Source organism: Aegilops tauschii, chromosome 3 (assembly GCF_002575655.3).
Source record: "Aegilops tauschii subsp. strangulata cultivar AL8/78 chromosome 3, Aet v6.0, whole genome shotgun sequence".
NCBI classification, from domain to species: domain Eukaryota; kingdom Viridiplantae; phylum Streptophyta; class Magnoliopsida; order Poales; family Poaceae; genus Aegilops; species Aegilops tauschii.
Window position 1 is genome coordinate 13,591,128 of NC_053037.3, and position 18,350 is coordinate 13,609,477.

The 18,350-nt window shown below is 43.7% G+C and overlaps 1 protein-coding gene across 1 annotated transcript; it reads left to right on the top strand.

Annotated features, from left to right (window-relative positions):
- The first annotated feature begins 1,943 nt into the window (after nucleotides 1-1,943).
- Nucleotides 1,944-7,301, top strand: LOC109756906 (uncharacterized). Its single transcript, XM_020315749.3, has 4 exons — nucleotides 1,944-2,101; nucleotides 4,454-6,065; nucleotides 6,672-6,743; nucleotides 6,864-7,301. The coding sequence occupies exons 1-4, from the start codon at nucleotides 1,944-1,946 to the stop codon at nucleotides 7,299-7,301; spliced, it is 2,280 nt and encodes a 759-aa protein (XP_020171338.3).
- The last annotated feature ends 11,049 nt before the right edge of the window (nucleotides 7,302-18,350 follow it).

Below are 18,350 nucleotides of genomic sequence, written 5' to 3' on the forward strand. Positions count from 1 at the left end.
GGAGAGATGGCAGCGGAGACGCCGTAGCAGGGACAACAATTTGGGGGAATGATATTTGAGTGTGAGTGTTGTGCCGTGCGGTGTGTGTGTGTGTGTGTGCGTGCGTGCGTGCATGTGTGTGTGTGTGTGTGAGAGAGACTTAATTTTTTTTTGTTTTCTGTAAGAAAAAACGGTTGTTTTCTATGAGAGAAATGTCACATACTTATTTATATAGTGAAAAATATCACATACTATAACAAGTTATTTCCAAAGAATAATTGCCAACAAGTGATTTACATGCGAACCTACAGTTTATTAAAATGGGGATGCAACTCACTCTACTAAAAATTGACTATTCGTCACCCTGGGTGAGGAATACTTATTCTTCACCCACCTCTATTTTACCATAAATGCACCATAATTTTACGTTTCGTAAGTTTTGTCTTATTTCCGACGTAAAAAGAAACCGCAAGAAAATATATAATCGTCGTAAAAAATATTTTTTGTTATGTAAAATTACAAACGTAAAAACATAGTGTAAAATACACATAAACTGCGAATTTTCTTGTCCTATGACCTATATTTTTATTTTCTTCTGCCAAATTTTACGTGGTGAAACAATAGGAATGTAACTATTTGAATTCCGAACGTAATTTAATTATGAAATGATCGTAAGATTACCTCGGCTGAAGAATAGCTTATTCTGCACCCTGGGTGATGAATAGTAACACTATATATATATACATATATATGTATATATACACACACACACACACACACACACACACACACATATATATATATATATCATATTTTTAATTTTTATTTAATATGTGTTTATACGTTCACTTTTGTAGGTCAGAGTAAAAACTGATGGCTTCGATGATGCTTTGAAAATGTTGATTGACAAGTCACTAAATAGTAGATACTATGATGGTTCGGACTAAAAACTCACTGAGTTTTACACAATCAGAAGAGACGCATACAAATAAATATTCTTATATATATGTTGCACATGATAATACAAAAGGTTTATTTTTTTCCTTATGTTTATTTTGGCAAAATATGAGAAAGATGGAGATGGATTATGTTGACATTAAAAAATAATCCGTCGTTAAAATATAATCCATCAATAAAGGAACCGAGCCAATATTGTTGGAAGGGGCCATATATAAAACCAGCCACTAGGAGGCAGCTTCTGCTAACGGGCGGTGAGGCCCATCAATGGTAACAACCTCAAGCAATGTGCTATGCTTGACCCGTCAACAGAAGCCAGATCGATCACCAAAGAATATATTTTTCTAGTAAGAAAAAAAACAAAGGATATATTTTTCTACAATGAACAATGAATGGAGAGGAAGACTGGGTCAGCGTTACTAATCCTGGCGAGGGTGGGACGGTTTACACTATGCATGGTTTCTTAATTAATTACATAGATGGATGTGTCTATGCATCGTTGTCATCGACACAAGATGCATGGAAGCTGCATGCGATACATCTTATGTATCGTCTGCATGGCTTTGCGTGTATACAGATAGAGCACATGTCAGCTCTACGCAGCTTCGTTAATGAACAAAATATATATACAAAAAGAACGTCAGCTACCTACGCAGCTTCGTTAATGAATCTAATTAAGTTGATATAGTAAACAAAGTAATGCCTTTAACCACATCAGACACATTGCGAAGAATTGCATGAGGAAAGATGAACCTGCGACTGAGGACTATAAAATGGCGGTGCCACCCTCAGCAGGAGAACACAAAAAGAGAGACCCACACTCGATTTGAGAGGCAGGAGAACACAAAAAGAGAGACCCACACTCGATTTGAGAGAGAGAGAGAGAGAGAGAGCTCTCCACGTGCCACAACAATGAACGGGCCGAATATACCAGAACTCAACCAAGAAAATAGCCCGCACCACCCTCTGAAATATGATCACAAGCGCCGGAAAAGAAGATCAATACCATGGCCCTCCGGATGGCGTTCTTTCAAAAGGTGATGAGTGGTTGTGGTGCGCTAGCTTTCATCTGGGCCACCGTTGTGCTGCTCGGTGGATTCTCCACGCTGATCAAGCAGAAGGACTTCTGGTTCGTAACCATCATCGTCTTCATGGAAGCTACCTGGTATATCACTCATTCTTTCTTTATTGAAAAATCTAAATCATTCTTTTTACACATGAATCATTCCATTTTGACATGTTTACTTCTTTTCTTAAGATTTATCTTGCAATAATTTTTTTGTTCAAAAAGAGCAATTAATCTTCCTGCTGTACTAATGCAAGAGTGAAGTGTACATGTCTTACCACCATGGGAGTGAATCATTTTTCTTATGGAACGAGGGTACGCAACAACCCCGGCATCTGCATATGCACATAGCCTTTAATTAGTTATTGCAAAGTTGACAAGTACCCATGGTAGTGAATCGTAACCAAGTGATTTGACCATGAGCGATGCTAGCGATGATAGGATCCAAAAACCTCCAAATGGTTGGACAGAATAACAATGCTTACACCAATTAGAGGACGTTATGTTGGATTTCTATTCTAGACGTATTTAACCATGGAAGCGGACTTTTGCATTTTTACAAGGTTTTCACCCGGTATTATTTTAATATTTCATCTGCGCATTTGTTTCTTGTTATTCTTTGCCTGCTTATGATTTCATTTATCTTGTTATATCCCCCCTTTTTTTATTTGTTGTTTCTTTATTTATCTAATATTCTATATTGTCCACAAAAAGGAAATAAATGATGTTATGTACTGAATAAATCTATCTATTACAGACCAACTTTTTTTAAGTTGGAGATTCAAATATTTTATTATGGACAACAAAATGTTTTTGATGTGGTCAACCTAACATTTGACTACTGTGCACCAAATATTTGACAACAATGAACTAAAAATATGAATATCGTGAACTAAATATTTGAATACAATAAATGAAGAATTCAAAAGTAGTAAACTAATTTCTGTCCATAATCAACCTAATTTTGACTATGATGCGTAATAACATGAACCAAACACTTGAACGGAAGGAACAATTTTTGAATGAAATGAACAATTTTGTTGGCTTGTCAAAAGAAAATGGGAGTACGTTCAAACAAGAAAATTACTGCACTTAAGAAAGATAAAAATATTGAAATAAAGCCAACAATTAAAAAAATAAAGTTAGGTAAAAATGTCAATGAAACAAAAACTTGAAATTTTGAATTCATCAAATGCATGCAATCATTAGGTAGGGTCAGAATTGGCCCAACTCCCACTGGTGTGCTAGGAGTTCCAAGATATACGTTTCGGCGTGTTGTATTACATTCATGATTGATAAAAAATGTAGCATGTATAAATTAATACCTAACATTACCCCGCAAAAAAAAATACCTAACATTGTCTGTGGTGCTAGCGTTTTGATAATACCTAACTTTCTGAATATGTTGTTACCCTCCAACAAATGGGCATACCTACAAAAATCTGTCGATTTGGATGAATACATGTATGTTTGAGCAAAATTATTTATATTTAAAAATAAAATTATCATACGAAAGGTTGTTTTAGGGTTACGCTATCGAATCGACCACCCTTGACACACTAAATTAGGCTATCTTGTGTTCTTGACATACCATCAGCGCATTGGTGAGGAGATTGCTCGATGAGATCCAGCCGTAAGGTGTGCATGACATCAAAAGAGAGAAGGTAGATGCACTAAAAGAGGAGAAGAAACTTGAATGAAATGCACATGGTCAAGTGTATTACCTAAACAAAGACATAAAACTATACATTGATTGAAAAACACATTTCGAAAAGGATGTCGTCTAGTCGATGTCCCATTAACCGGACAATATTGCTGGTTATCGGTCCGCAAATACCCCCCCCCCCCCCCCCCCCCCCCACAAAGTTCCCACGTTGTCAAATCCTACGAGTTTAAATGAAACATTTTTGTAAATTTGCATCGAGAAAATTGATAATTGCCTGTGAAACTAGGGTTTCTTACCATCCAGTAAATTTCAGTTACTGGCCACCCACTCCCGTATGAAATTACCAAGATATTAGACCCTACACCTGGCACAGTGGATCAAATCACAAGATATAGTCTATTCTCTTTACCATTTCTCTTCTAAATGGCCTCACTGTAAGTGCATTTCTCTTCTAAGTGGCCTCTCTGTAAGAAGGGTGCATTTCTCTTCTAAGTGGCCTCACTGTGAGAAGGGTGCATTGCCATCGGTCAGGACTTCGTGCCCTAATAGGCTGGTTTGATTTGAGTAGATCGAACTGAAAGGTTGTGATCTATGGACCAGAAGTTTCACCTAATAAATGGTACTAACGCTTGACTGGGTACGTTATTAAGATCAAATTAATAAGACCTAATCTATTAACTGTGGTCCAATAAAGATCCACTAACTGTAATTTGTGAGTTATAAGGATCACCAAACCAATGATTATATGTTGAACTAATTTTGCATACTTGTATTTCAATTGCCAGGCTTTTTAACAATGCAAAATCTGAGGACCAGTTCTTCTTTCGCCTAGCTGAAACAATGGTAAACACAGAAAACGTTGCAATTCTAGGGCGTGGAAGCTGGCAGAGACATGCAAGCACTGAAGATTCCATAGATGAGATGATGCCCGAGTTACAATCTGCATTTTCCTCTCATAGATCTTATTGCTTCGGATTCCTCTACACAAGTCTAGTCGGGTATGTGCAGCTCGCCGCACTCATTGCTTGTATTGTTATGTCTTCATTGCGTCTGAGAAGACAAGATTATGTTGATGCTTGGAATCAAGAGGACGATGATCATAAGAACATTAGGCTGTCCCTGAACATATTCTACGCACTGGTGCTCAGCCAATGCCTTCTCTATTTCGTGTCTGCGATAGTGGCAAGCCCATTGAAACGGATGTTTGTGGTTTGTTTGAAATATAAGCTAGGAGTTTGGGGGTTTCTAGCTGTTGCTCGCTATCTACAGGAATGCCTTCTAAAATGCATTAGTGGGGATCTTCGTGAGGCAGTCAACATGGACTTGGTTTCCTTTGCAAAGCAGAAGTTGACCTCTAACTCACTGGATGACCAGCTGCTGGGAATTCGTATTCTTGACCACCTCCTCAGAATCAAGGAACACAAAGCAATGGTGCTCACGAAGATTCGATCTTCTCTTGATACTGTCGAGAAAGCAGTCTACATGCTGGGCTTGAAGAAAGATGCGGAACAAGACACCAGGGGGCATGCTGCGCGCGTGTTGCTCGAGCTCGCGCCTGACCTTCAGGTCGAGAGCTTTCCTGGTATTTTCCAGTCTATTTCTTCACTGCTTATCACACACAAGACAAAGATCAGTGGGACCTTTAGCAACTCAATCCGTGTGAGCAAAGAGCTCACATTGCTTGGTGTAGATATTCTTGACAAACTCCTGACTAATCCGGAAAACCGTGCGGAGGCGAAGAATGCCAAGAACCTGCTCTCCAAGATCCTAGACATTACAAGCTGCCAGGATGAAAAAACTCTAGACTCTAATATTGATAAAATTATAGTCGAGAAATCACTAAATGTCTTGCGCAAGCTTGTGAGCACAGCTGGTGAGACCGGCGAGGAGCTCAGGTGCCAAGTATCCAAGAATATACACACCATACGGAATATCAGAAAGTTCATCATAGATTATGCTGAAAGCCAACCAGCGATGCTTGCTCAAGCAGCAGACATCCTTGCATGTCTAGCTTTAAATGACAATGCCAGGATGGAGATAGAAAGGTCACACCTAATCATCTGGAAACTCATTAGTCTCCTAGCTGAAGACAGTGATGAAGGCCAAGACAGCTCTCTGAGAGTGTCAACCGGAGTCAGAATGTCGGCGGTCGAAGCGTTAGTACTACTCAGTGCTCCTATCAAAGAAAATGCCATGCTCAACGCAGTGAGTGGAAGGAGCATCATGGCCATATTGTCAGAAACTAAGCTGCAAGACATGCAACGAATTGTGTCTACACTCTCCGAAGAGTCCGCAGAGCACAGAATTATGGTGGCGAAATTCTTGCAGAATCTTCGGGGTTACCAGGGACCACATTACGGTGATCAGCTGGAGACAGTCAACAAAGCTCTACCAAAGGTAAATGCTAAGCATTTTCTATCCTGAATCAAAACTTGGAAGTGAAAATTATGTTCCATCTATTTTTCACCCCTACTCCGAGCACACATGTAGGTGCACCCCTCTTATCTGGACCATCAAGTTTCGTCTCAAGATTTGTGCTATCTCTACATAGAAAATTTCTTTTTAGGTTTGTTCCAAAGAAGCAAACATTTGAACTTGAAACTTTACAGGTCAACATCACACATGTACTAATCTATGCAGGAAATGTTTAGATATTTTACAACATAAATTTCTCAAATGATAATACCCGAAACAATTTCTGCACATAATACTTGTGTAATGTTGACCTGCAAAGTTTCATGTTCGGATGTTTTATTGTTTGGGAGAGAAAAAAAGATAAATTTCTATGCACAAACTCTGATGCAAAATTGGACAGTCGAGATAAGGTTACACCTACTAGGAGCTCAATACAACTTTTCCAAATTAAAATGGCTGGCTTTGGATTATCTTACGCTTGATTTTGTCGAAGCATTTTTTTATATAACAAAGCAAGCATGCGTATATTATGCTTGAAATAGTCCGTTTGTTCTTTTGGGGATGATAAGTGTATGAATGCTTTCACAGGTATTGGAAGCAATCAAACATGCATTGGATAAAATAGAAGGTGTCGGTGGTTCTGGTGAACCTTCTGATCATGTAAGCAAATAGAGTTATCCATCCTCCCAGTTTAAGATAGTGAAATCACATGACCATTATCCAATTCTGTTAGTTTTCCTTTGGGATATGTCCTCGAAATTATAAGCGCTATATATGCAGGAAATGGAGGCGCTCATGATAAATGAACAAGGCAAGCTGCTGGAGAGCTTTATTGGCTTGTGCATGCAAATCTGCACCAGCGGGAATGCAAAGAAATTCACTAACGCGCTGAGGAATGCCGAGATTACAGACGATATGTTCGTCCAGATGCTTAGGAAGATACTGGAGTTGTACAAGTCGCCATCTTCTGATGCTCCGGGCATAAGAAGGGTGGTGATTCAACAAATGAACTGGATGATGGCTAGGGATAGCAAGTACATCAACATTTTCCTGAGGCATGAGATGGATAAGGCACTGAAAGAAGTAGCACAGACGGCACTGAAGCTTGAGAATTATTGGTTCTTTCGTTTTGACGTTGGGACTTTCGGGCATGATGAATCCATTTATTCTCTTCTGAGCATTTCGCCACTACTGCAGGCTGGTGGCTCCGGCTTATAGTTGGATCGGCAAGATCTGTACCTCATGTCCTATGTATAAGACATATGCTAATTTGTTGGTGATATTTATAAAGCCTCTCGAAGACCTCTATGCACAATAGAAACTCTTTGTTTGAAAAGGAGGTTGTAACCCCGGCCTACGCACAACAGAACTTAGCATAAACCCACAATTAGGGAAATATAATTCACATTTCTTGATAATAAACACAACTTCAGCTTATGGCACCAAGAAAAAACAGTGAACTCCTGCTTTGGAAATAACCTCGCCACCAATTTCACATTGTTGACCGGTAGAATAGACGTATTCTCTCAAATGAAGCATGTCTTTTTCGTAGGGGAACGTGCTACGCAACAAAAAAACTATGTACGCGATCACATAACACCATGAAGATGCGGGTAACAATCACCCTCACTAACTAGAACATAGCGGAAGCAGAGTAGATTATTGATGAATACCGACGATTCCCGCAGCTAGGTTGAATCTCCTAGCCGTGATCATTTCTCTAGATGATCGCCGATCAACGTGTACCGATCTAGAGGTTCGGCAACACTTCTTGGACCAACACAAATTAAAGAATTGCTGGAAGAACTAGAGGGAGGAGAGGCTGACTAGCGGCGTCCCCGTCTACATTAACTAGGTGAGAGGAGAGAAGCAGGGCGCGGGGCTGGGGAATTTCCATAGGGTTTGATGTCCTAAGGAGTACTCCACACACACACACACACACACACAACTAGCCAGGCTAGTAAGACTGGCAATCTTACTAGTTTGTTGGGGGACAAGATAAAGTTATGTATTTGCTTGTGCAGAAATTGTCCAGTGGTCGTTTTCCAAGTACACCTATGGTTCTATAAACCTTAAGGTCATCCACTTGAGGAAAATTGATGCTTACTACAAACCTCTGCCCTCGGGACACGAACTGTTGGGGAACGCGGTAATTTCAAAAATTTCCTACGATCACGCAAGATCTATCTAGGTGATGCATAGCAACGAGAGGGGAGAGTGTTGTCTACGTACCCTCGTAGACCGAAAGCGGAAGCGTTATGACAACGTGGTTGATGTAGTTGTACGTCTTCATGATCCGACCGATCTTAGCACCGAACGTACGGCACCTCCGTGTTCAGCACACGTTCAGCTCGATGACATCCCTCGTATTCTTGATCCAGTTGAGGCCGAGGGATAGTTTCCTCAGCACGACGGCGTGGCGATGGTGATGATGAAGTTACCGGCGCAACACTTCACCTAAGCACTACGACGATATGACCGAGGTGGAAATCTGTGGAGGGGGCACCGCACACGACTAAAACAATTGTCAACTTGTGTGTTCTAGGGGTGCCCCCTCCCCCGTATATAAAGGAGCAAGGGGAGGGGGCCGACAGCCTCATAGGGTGCGCCCCAGGGGGGGAATCCTAATCCTACTAGGAGTAGGTTCCCCCTTTCCTAGTCCAACTAGGAGTGGGAGGAAAGAGGAGGAGGAGAGTAGAAAGAGGGGGCCGGCCCCTCAAGCCCCAAACCAATTCGGTTTGGGCCTAGGGGGGCGCGCCCCACAGCTCCCTTGCTGCCCTCTATTTCCACTAAGGCCCATGAAGGCCCATTGACCCCCCCGGGGTGTTCCGGTAACTCCCCGGTACTCCGGTATTTATCCGGTGACCCCAGGAACCTTTCCGGTGTCCGAATATAACCTTCCAATATATCAATCTTTATATCTCGACCATTTCGAGACTCCTCGTCATTTCTGTGATCTTATCCGGGACTCCGAACAACGTTCGGTACATCAAAACACATAAACTCATAATATCGATCGTCATCGAACGTTAAGCATGCGGACCCTACGGGTTCGAGAACTATGTAGACATGACTGAGACACATCTCCGGTCAATAACCAATAGCGGAACCTGGATGCTCATATTGGCTCCTACATATTCTACGAAGATCTTTATCGGTCAAACTGCATAACAACATACGTTGTTCCCGTCATCGGTATGTTACTTGCCTGAGATTCGATCGTCGGTATCATCATACCTAGTTCAATCTCGTTACCGGCAAGTCTCTTTACTCGTTCCGTAATGCATCATCCTACAACTAACTCATTGGTCACATTGCTTGCAAAGCTTATAGTGATGTGCATTACCGAGAGGGCCCAGAGATACCTCTCCGATACACGGAGTGACAAATCCTAATCTTGATCTATGCCAACCCAACAAACACCTCCGGAGACACCTGTAGAGCATCTTTATAATCACCCAGTTACATTGTGACATTTGATAGCACACAAGGTGTTCCTCCGGTATTCGGGAGTTGCATAATCTCATATTCAGAGGAACATGTATAAGTCATGAAGAAAGCAATAGCAATAAAACTTAACGATCATTATCCTAAGCTAACGGATGGGCCTTGTCCATCACATCATTCTCCTAATGATGTGATCCCATTCATCAAATGACAACACATGTCTATGGTCAGGAAACTTAACCATCTTTGACTAACGAGCTAGTCTAGTAGAGGCATACTAGGGACACTTTGTTTTGTCTATGGATTCACACATGTATCAAGTTTCTGGTTAATACAATTCTAGCATGAATAATAAACATTTATCATGATATAAGGAAATAAATAATAACTTTATTATTGCCTGTAGGGCATATTTCCTTCAGTCTCCCACTTGCACTAGAGTCAATAATCTAGTTCACATCGCCATGTGATTTAACACCAATAGTTCACATCACCATGTGATTAACACCCATAGTTCACATCGCCATGTGACCAACACTCAAAGGGTTTACTAGGGTCAGTAATCTAGTTCACATTGCTATGTGGATAATACCCAAGAGCACTAAGGTGTGATCATGTTTTGCTTGTGAGAGAAATTTTTAGTCTACGGGTCTGCAACATTTAGATCCGTATGTAGTTTGCAAATTTCTATGTCTACAATACTTTGCACGGAGCTACTCTAGCTATTTTCTCCCACTTTCAATATGTATCTAGATCGAGACTTAGAGTCATCCAGATCGGTGTCAAAGCTTGCATCGACGTAACTCTTTACGACGAACTCTTTGTCAACTCCATAACCGAGAAACATTTCCTTATTCCACTAAGGATAATTTTGACCGCTGTCCTGTGATCCACTCCTGGATCACTATTGTACCCTCTTGCCAAACTCATGGCGAGGTACACAATAGGTCTGGTACACAGCATAGCATACTTTATAGAACCTATGACTGAGGCCTAGGGAATGACTTTTCATTCTCTTTCTATTTTCTGCCGTGGTCGGGTTTTGAGTCTTACTCAACTTCACACCTTGCAACACAGGCAAGAACTCCTTTTTTGACTGTTCTATTTTGAACTACTTCAAAAACTTGTCAAGGCATGTACTCATTGAAAAAACTTATCAAGCTTCTTGATCTATCTGTATAGATCTTGATGCTCAATATGTAAGCAGTTTCACTGAGGTCTTTCATTGAAAAACTTTTATTCAAGTATCCTTTTATGCTATCCAGAAATTCTATATCATTTCCAATCAACAATATGTCATCCACATATAATATTAGAAATGCTACAGAGCTCCCACTCACTTTCTTGTAAATACAGGCTTCTCCAAAAGTCTGTATAAAAACATATGCTTTGATCACACTATCAAAATGTGTATATTCCAACTCCGAGAGGCTTGTACCCAGTCCATAAATGGATCGCTAGAGCTTCCACACTTTGTTAGCATCCTTCGGATTGACAAAACCTTCTGGTTGCATCGTATACAACTCTTCTTCCAGAAACCCATTCAGGAATGCTGTTTTGACATCCATTTGCCAAATTTCATAACCATAAAATGCAGCAATTGCTAACATGATTCGGATGGACTTAAGCATCGCTACGGGTGAGAAGGTCTCATCGTAGTCAACTCCTTGAACTTGTCGAAAACCTTTCGCAACAAGTCGAGCTTTGTAGACAGTAACATTACCGTCAACGTCAGTCTTCTTCTTGAAGATCCATTTATTCTCTATGGCTTGCCGATCATCGGGCAAGTCAACCAAAGTCCACACTTTGTTCTCATACATGGATCCCACCTCAGATTTCATGGCCTCAAGCCATTTTGCGGAATCTGGGATCATCATCGCTTCCTCATAGTTCGTAGGTTCGTCATGGTCAAGTAACATGACCTCCAGAACAGGATTACCGTACCACTCTGGTGCGGATCATACTCTGGTTGACCTACGAGGTTCGGTAGTAACTTGATCAGAAGTTTCATGATCATCATCATTAGCTTCCTCACTAGTTGGTGTAGGAATCACTAGAACTGACTTCTGTGATGTACTACTTTCCAACTCGGGAGAAGGTACAATTACCTCATCAAGTTCTACTTTCCTCCCACACACTTCTTTCGAGAGAAACTCATTCTCTAGAAAGGAACCACTTTTAGCAACAAAGATCTTGCCTTCGGATCTGTGATAGAAGTTGTACCCAACAGTTTCCTTTGGGTATTCTATGAAGACATATTTCTCCGATTTGGGTTCGAGCTTATCAGGTTGAAACTTTTTCACATAAGCATCACAGCCCCAAACTTTAAGAAACGACATCTTAGATTTCTTGCTAAACCACAGTTCATACGGTGTCGTCTCAACGGATTTTGATGGTGCCCTTTTTAACGTGGATGCAGCTGCCTCTAATGCATAACCCCAAAACGATAGTGGTAAATCGGTAAGAGACATCATAGATCGCACCATATCTAATAAAGTACGGTTATGACGTTCGGACACACCATTACGCTGTGGTGTTCCAGGTGGCATGAGTTGCGAAACTATTCCACATTGTTTCAAATGAAGACCAAACTCGTAACTCAAATATTCATCTCTGCGATCAGATCGTAGAAACTTCATTTTCTGGTTACGATGATTTTCCACTTCACTCTGAAATTCTTTGAACTTTTTAAATGTTTCAGACTTATGTTTCATCAAGTAGATATACCCATATCTGCTCAAATCATCTGTGAAGTTCAGAAAATAACGATATCTGCCGCGAGCCTCTACACTCATCGGACCGCATACATCAGTATGTATTATTTCCAATAAGTCATTTGCTCGCTCCATTGTTCCGGAGAACGGAGTCTTAGTCATCTTGCCCATGAGGCATGGTTCGCACGCATCAAGTGATTCATAATCAAATGATTCCAAAAGCCCATCAGCATGGAGTATCTTCAGGTGCTTTACACCAATATGACCTAAATGGCAGTGCTATAAATAAGTTGCACTATCATTATTAACCTTGCATCTTTTGGTTTCAATATTATGAATATGTGTATCACAACGATCGAGATTCAATAAACCATTTATATTAAGTGTATGACCATAGAATGTTTTATTCATGTAAACAGAATAACAATTATTCTTTGACTTAAATGAATAACTATATTGCAATAAACATGATCCAATCATATTATGCTCAACGCAAACACCAAATAACATTTATTTTAGGTTCAACACTAATCCTGAAGGTAAAGGGAGTGTGCGATGGTGATCTTATCAACCTTGGAATCACTTCCAACACACATCGTCATCTCGCCCACAACTAGTCTCTGTTTATTTTGCAATTCCTGTTTTGAGTTACTACTCTTAGCAACTGAATCAGTATCAAATACCGAGGGGTTGCTATAAACACTAGTAAAGTACACATCAATAACATGTATATCAAATATACCTTTGTTCACTATGCCATCCTTCTTATCCGCCAAGTATCTAGGGTAGTTCCACTTCCACTGACCATTTCCTTTGCAGTAGAAGCACTCAGTTTTAGGCTTGGGTCTAGCTTTGGGCTTCTTCATGGGAGTGGCAACTAGCTTGCCATTCTTCTTGAAGTTCCCTTTCTATTCCTTTACCCTTTTACTTGAAACTAGTGGTCTTGTCAACCATCAACACTTGATGCTTTTTCTTGATTTCTACCTTCGCCGATATCAGCATCGCGAAGAGCTTGGGAATCATTTTCGTCATCCCTTGCATATTATAGTTCATCACGAAGTTCTAGTAGCTTGGTGATAGTGCCTAGAGAACATTATCAATCACTATATTATCTGGAAGATTAACTCCCACTTGATTCAAGCGATTTTAGTACCCAGACAATATGAGCACATGATCACTGGTTGAGCTATTCTCCTCCATCTTGTAGGCAAAGTACTGTCAGAGGTCTCATACCTCTCGACATGGGCATGAGTCTGAAATACTAATTTCAACTCTTGGAACATCTTATATGCTCCATGACGTTCAAAACATTTTTGAAGTCCCGGTTTTAAGGCGTAAAGCATGGTGCACTAAACTATCAAGTAGTCATCATATCGAGCTTGCCAAACGTTCATAACATTTGCATATACTGCTGCAATAGATCTGTCACCTAGCGGTGCATCAAGGATATAATTCTTCTGTGCAGCAATGAGGATAATCCTCAAATCACGGACCTAGTCCGTATCATTGCTACTATCATCTTTCAACTTAGTTCTCTAGGAACATATCAAAAATAAAACAGGGAGCTACATCGCGAGCTATTGATCTACAACATAGATATGCAAATACTATCAGGACTAATTTCATGATAAATTAAAGTTCAATTAATCATATTACTTAAGAACTCACACTTAGATATACATCCCTCTAATCATCTAAGTGATCACGTGATCCATATCAACTAAACCATGTCCGATCATCACGTGAGATGGAGTAGTTTTCAATGTTGAACATCACTATGTTGATCATATCTACTATATGATTCACGCTCGACCTTTCGGTCTCAGTGTTCCGAGGCCATATCTGCATATGCTAGGCTCGTCAAGTTTAACCCGAGTATTCTGCATGTGCAAAACTGGCTTGCACCCGTTGTATGTGGACGTAGAGCTTATCACACCCGATCATCACGTGATGTCTCGGCACGACGAACTGTCGCAACGGTGCATACTCAGGGAGAACACTTATACCTTGAAGTTTAGTGAGAGATCATCTTATAATGCTACCGCCGAACTAAGCAAAATAAGATGCATAACGGATAAACATCACATGCAATCAATATAAGTGATATGATATGGCCATCATCATCTTCTGCCTTTGATCTCCATCTCCAAAGCACCGTCATGATCATCATCGTCACCGGCTTGACACATTGATCTCCATCGAAGCATCGTTGTCGTCTCGCCAACTATTGCTTCTACGACTATCGCTACCGCTTAGTGATAAAGTAAAGCAATTACATGACGATTGCATTTCATACAATAAAGCGACAACCATATGGCTCCTGCCAGTTGTTGATAACTGTGTTACAAAACATAATCATCTCATACAACAATTTATATATTCATGTCTTGACCATATCACATCACAACATGCCCTGCAAAAACAAGTTAGACGTCCTCTATTTTGTTGTTGCAAGTTTTACGTGGCTGCTACGGGCTTAGCAAGAACCGTTCTTACCTATGCATCAAAACCACAACGATTTTTTGTCAAGTTTGCTGTTTTAACCTTCAATAAGGACCGGGCATAGTCACACTCGATTCAACTAAAGTTGGAGAAACACACACCCACTAGCCACTTGTGTGCGAAGCACGTCGGTAGAACCAGTTTCGCGTAAGCGTACGCGTAATGTCGGTCTGAGCCGCTTCATCCAACAATACCGCCGAATCAAAGTATGACATGCTGGTAAGTAGTATGACTATTATCGCCCACAACTCTTTGTGTTCTACTCGTGCATATAACATCTACGCATAGACCTGGCTCGGATGCCACCGTTGGGGAACGCGGTAATTTCAAAAAATTCTTACGATCACGCAAGATCTATCTAGGTGATGCATAGCAACGAGAGGGGAGAGTGTTCTCTACGTACCCTCGTAGACTGAAAGCGGAAGCGTTATGACAACACGGTTGATGTAGTCGTACGTCTTCACGATCCGACCGATCCTAGCACCGAACGTACGGCACCTCCGTGTTCAGCATACGTTCAGCTCGATGACGTCCCTCGTACTCTTGATCCAGTTGAGGCCGAGGGATAGTTTCCTCAGCACGACGGCGTGGCGACGGTGATGATGAAGTTACCGGCGCAGGGCTTCGCCTAAGCACTATGACGATATGACCGAGGTGGAAATCTATGGAGGGGGGCACTGCTCATGGCTAAAACAATTGTCAACTTGTGTGTTCTAGGGGTGCCCCCTCCCCCGTATATAAAGGAGCAAGGGGAGGGGGGCGGCGGCCTCATAGGGTGCGCCCCAAGGGGGGAATCCTACTCCTACTAGTAGTAGGTTCCCCCTTTCCTAGTCCAACTAGGAGGGGAAGGAAAGAGGAGGAGGAGAGTAGGAAAGAGGGGCCCGCCCCCCCCAAGCCCAAAACCAATTTGGTTTGGGCCTAGGGGGGCGCGCCCCACAGCTCCCTTGCTGCCCTCTATTTCCACTAAGGTCCATGAAGGCCCATTGACCCCCCGGGGTGTTCCGGTAACTCCCCACTACTCCGGTATTTATCCGGTGACCCTCGGAACCTTTCCGGTGTCCGAATATAACCTTCCAATATATCAATCTTTATGTCTCGACCATTTCGAGACTCCTCATCATGTCCATGATCTTATCCGGGACTCCGAACAACCTTCGGTACATCAAAACACATAAACTCATAATACCGATCGTCATCTAACGTTAAGCATGCAGACCCTACGGGTTCGAGAACTATGTAGACATGACCGAGACACATCTCCTGTCAACAACCAATAGCGGAACCTGGATGCTCATATTGGCTCCTACATATTCTACGAAAATCTTTATCGGTCAAACCGCATAACAACATACGTTGTTCCCTTTGTCATCGGTATGTTACTTGCCCGAGATTCGATCGTCGGTATCATCATACCTAGTTCAATCTCGTTACCGGCAAGTCTCTTTACTCATTCCGTAATGCATCATCCCGCAACTAACTGTCGGGGGAATCAACACCTATGGAATCACTGGGATTCCTTCTACGGTTGGCGGGCGCGGGGTTGTGCAAAGAGCGGGTCTGACAGGAAGCACATAGATCGTTTACCCAGGTTCGGGCCGCGGAGATGCGTAATACCCTAGTCCTGCTTTGGTGGATGTATTTGAGTGTTCTTGTGTTCTTGAGCTAGCTACGGGGTGTAACTTGCCCAAAAGATCTGAATCCTTCTCCTGGTCGCCTCGGGCCTCCTTTTATAGACAAAAGGGGTCGCCACAGTGGCACGCAGGAGGTGGAAATGTGTACAGTGGATGAGTCTATCCTCTGGCACCGTCGGACAAACGCATTTAATGCGTTGCCGACATGCCCCTCTTGCTTTATTGGGGACGGCAAGGAAGCACGTCCCAGCTGTCACCGCCCCGCCTGGCTTCTACACGCGTCCGAGCTGATGAGGCATCGTGGCGCCATGTTGGCTGCTGGGCTGGCGCGGTGGTGGAGCCTTCACGAAGATCTGCATGCCACCACGCAGGTGCTTGCTGGGTTGGTGTAGAGGCCGCTCGTCGCCACGCAGGTGCCTGCCCAGCTGGTTGGGCTAGCAGCTGCACGGGGATGGCGGTGGAGTCTTGGCAGGCGCGGGCCTGGCTGTGGCCCCGCTGATGCCCTCGGCAAGTGTCTTCCCAGGGGCCCGGCAAGGGTCTTGCCGTGGCGCCGCAGTCGTCCCCGGCAAGGATCTTTTCGGGGGTCTTGTGGATTTCCTCGGCTAGGAGCCCGCCGAGGGTCGTCGTTTTCTGGTCCTCATCTGATCTTGTGTATTTATGATCTTGACAAAGATCTGTATGCCACCACGGAGGTGCCTCCCGAGCCTTGGTTCCAACGTAGTTGTTGGCGGTGTTTGGAACCCTTGGGCTCAAGGGTGGCTCGCTCTGCTGGTGTTGGGCAAGCTGCCCCGGCAAGGCTCTGGCTAGAGCCGTGGAGGCCGCCCCGGCAAGGGCCTTGCCGGGGGAGTCCACCTCGCCCCTTTGCTCTTTAGTGTTCCTAGTCTTGGCGTCGTCTTGGCTGTCTTGTGCTCCGGCTTACCTCCTCTGTCCTGCTAAGTGTGGGCGCGGGCGCGGCTCTGACTGCTCGTGCACAAGTAAAGGGGTCAAAAGGAGAGCCCCTACTTTTGTACACCGACAGGAGCCCCCGGGCCTGGGCCACACATAAGCGTGACGCGTTGTTGGGCTAGGCCCAGGACGGTGCGCGGGCAGGTGGGGCGGATTTTACCGCAGTAACTTTTTCGTCCGCTGCGCTTCCCCATGACCCGCGTTGAACGCGCAACATGGGGGGTCATGCGTGACGTGGGGGTCATGCGTGGGGCGGTCTCCGCACGCATGCGTCACATCGCAGTTAATGGGAAAAGAGGCGGCCCGCGCCTTCCCCGTAAAAAGGAACAACCGCGGGCGCACTGGTCATTTACCCCCTGCGTCTTCTTCAATCTCGGAAACGCCGTCCCCTTCTTCCTCCCTCTCAAGTTCTTGCCCTTGCTCGCCGCCGCTGCACCTTCGTCGTCTTTCCCCCTTCGCCTCTCGCAGACGCCATGGCACCCAAAACCAGTAAAGGCAAGGGAGTGGCCAAGGACACCGGGGCGAAGGAGCCGCCGGAGAGCGAGCTGGCGGCGCGGCGGACGCAGTCCGCCTACTTCCCCACGACGGTCGACGCGGTCCATCTTCGGGACTACTTCAAGCACCTGTGGGGTGCAAGACGGGGGGGGGGGGGGGGAGACGACGGGGCACCCGGCCACGCGCGTCATCCCTGCCGCTTTCGCCGAAGCCGGCCCGAATCGGTACCCATTCTTCGTCGACTACTTTTCCTGCGGCCTCTGCCCCCCTTCTCTGATTTCTTCAATGACGTCATGCACACCTATGGCTTTCACCTTCTGGATTTCACTCCAAACTCCGTGGCGTGCATGGCTCTCTTTGCCCATCTCTGCGAGGGCTTCGCCGGAGTGTTCCCCAACACGGCGCTATTCCGCCACTACTTTTATCCTCGAATCCAAAAGGAAGGTGCCATCTCTGGTTGTGTCGCCTGGATCCCAAGGACCAAAGGGACATACCCGGAGGGCGCTCGGAAGGAGAGGTGGGAGGAGTGGCGG

What these genes read in the sequence shown, in the direction of transcription:
- LOC109756906 (XM_020315749.3), top strand. Translation starts at nt 1,944, where the DNA reads ATGGCCCTCCGGATGGCGTTCTTTCAAAAGGTGATGAGTGGTTGTGGT. An exon ending in TCAACAAAGCTCTACCAAAG is followed by an intron (nt 6,066 to 6,671) that starts GTAAATGCTAAG and finishes ATGCTTTCACAG; the next exon opens with GTATTGGAAGCAATCAAACA. An exon ending in CTGGTGAACCTTCTGATCAT is followed by an intron (nt 6,744 to 6,863) that starts GTAAGCAAATAG and finishes CTATATATGCAG; the next exon opens with GAAATGGAGGCGCTCATGAT.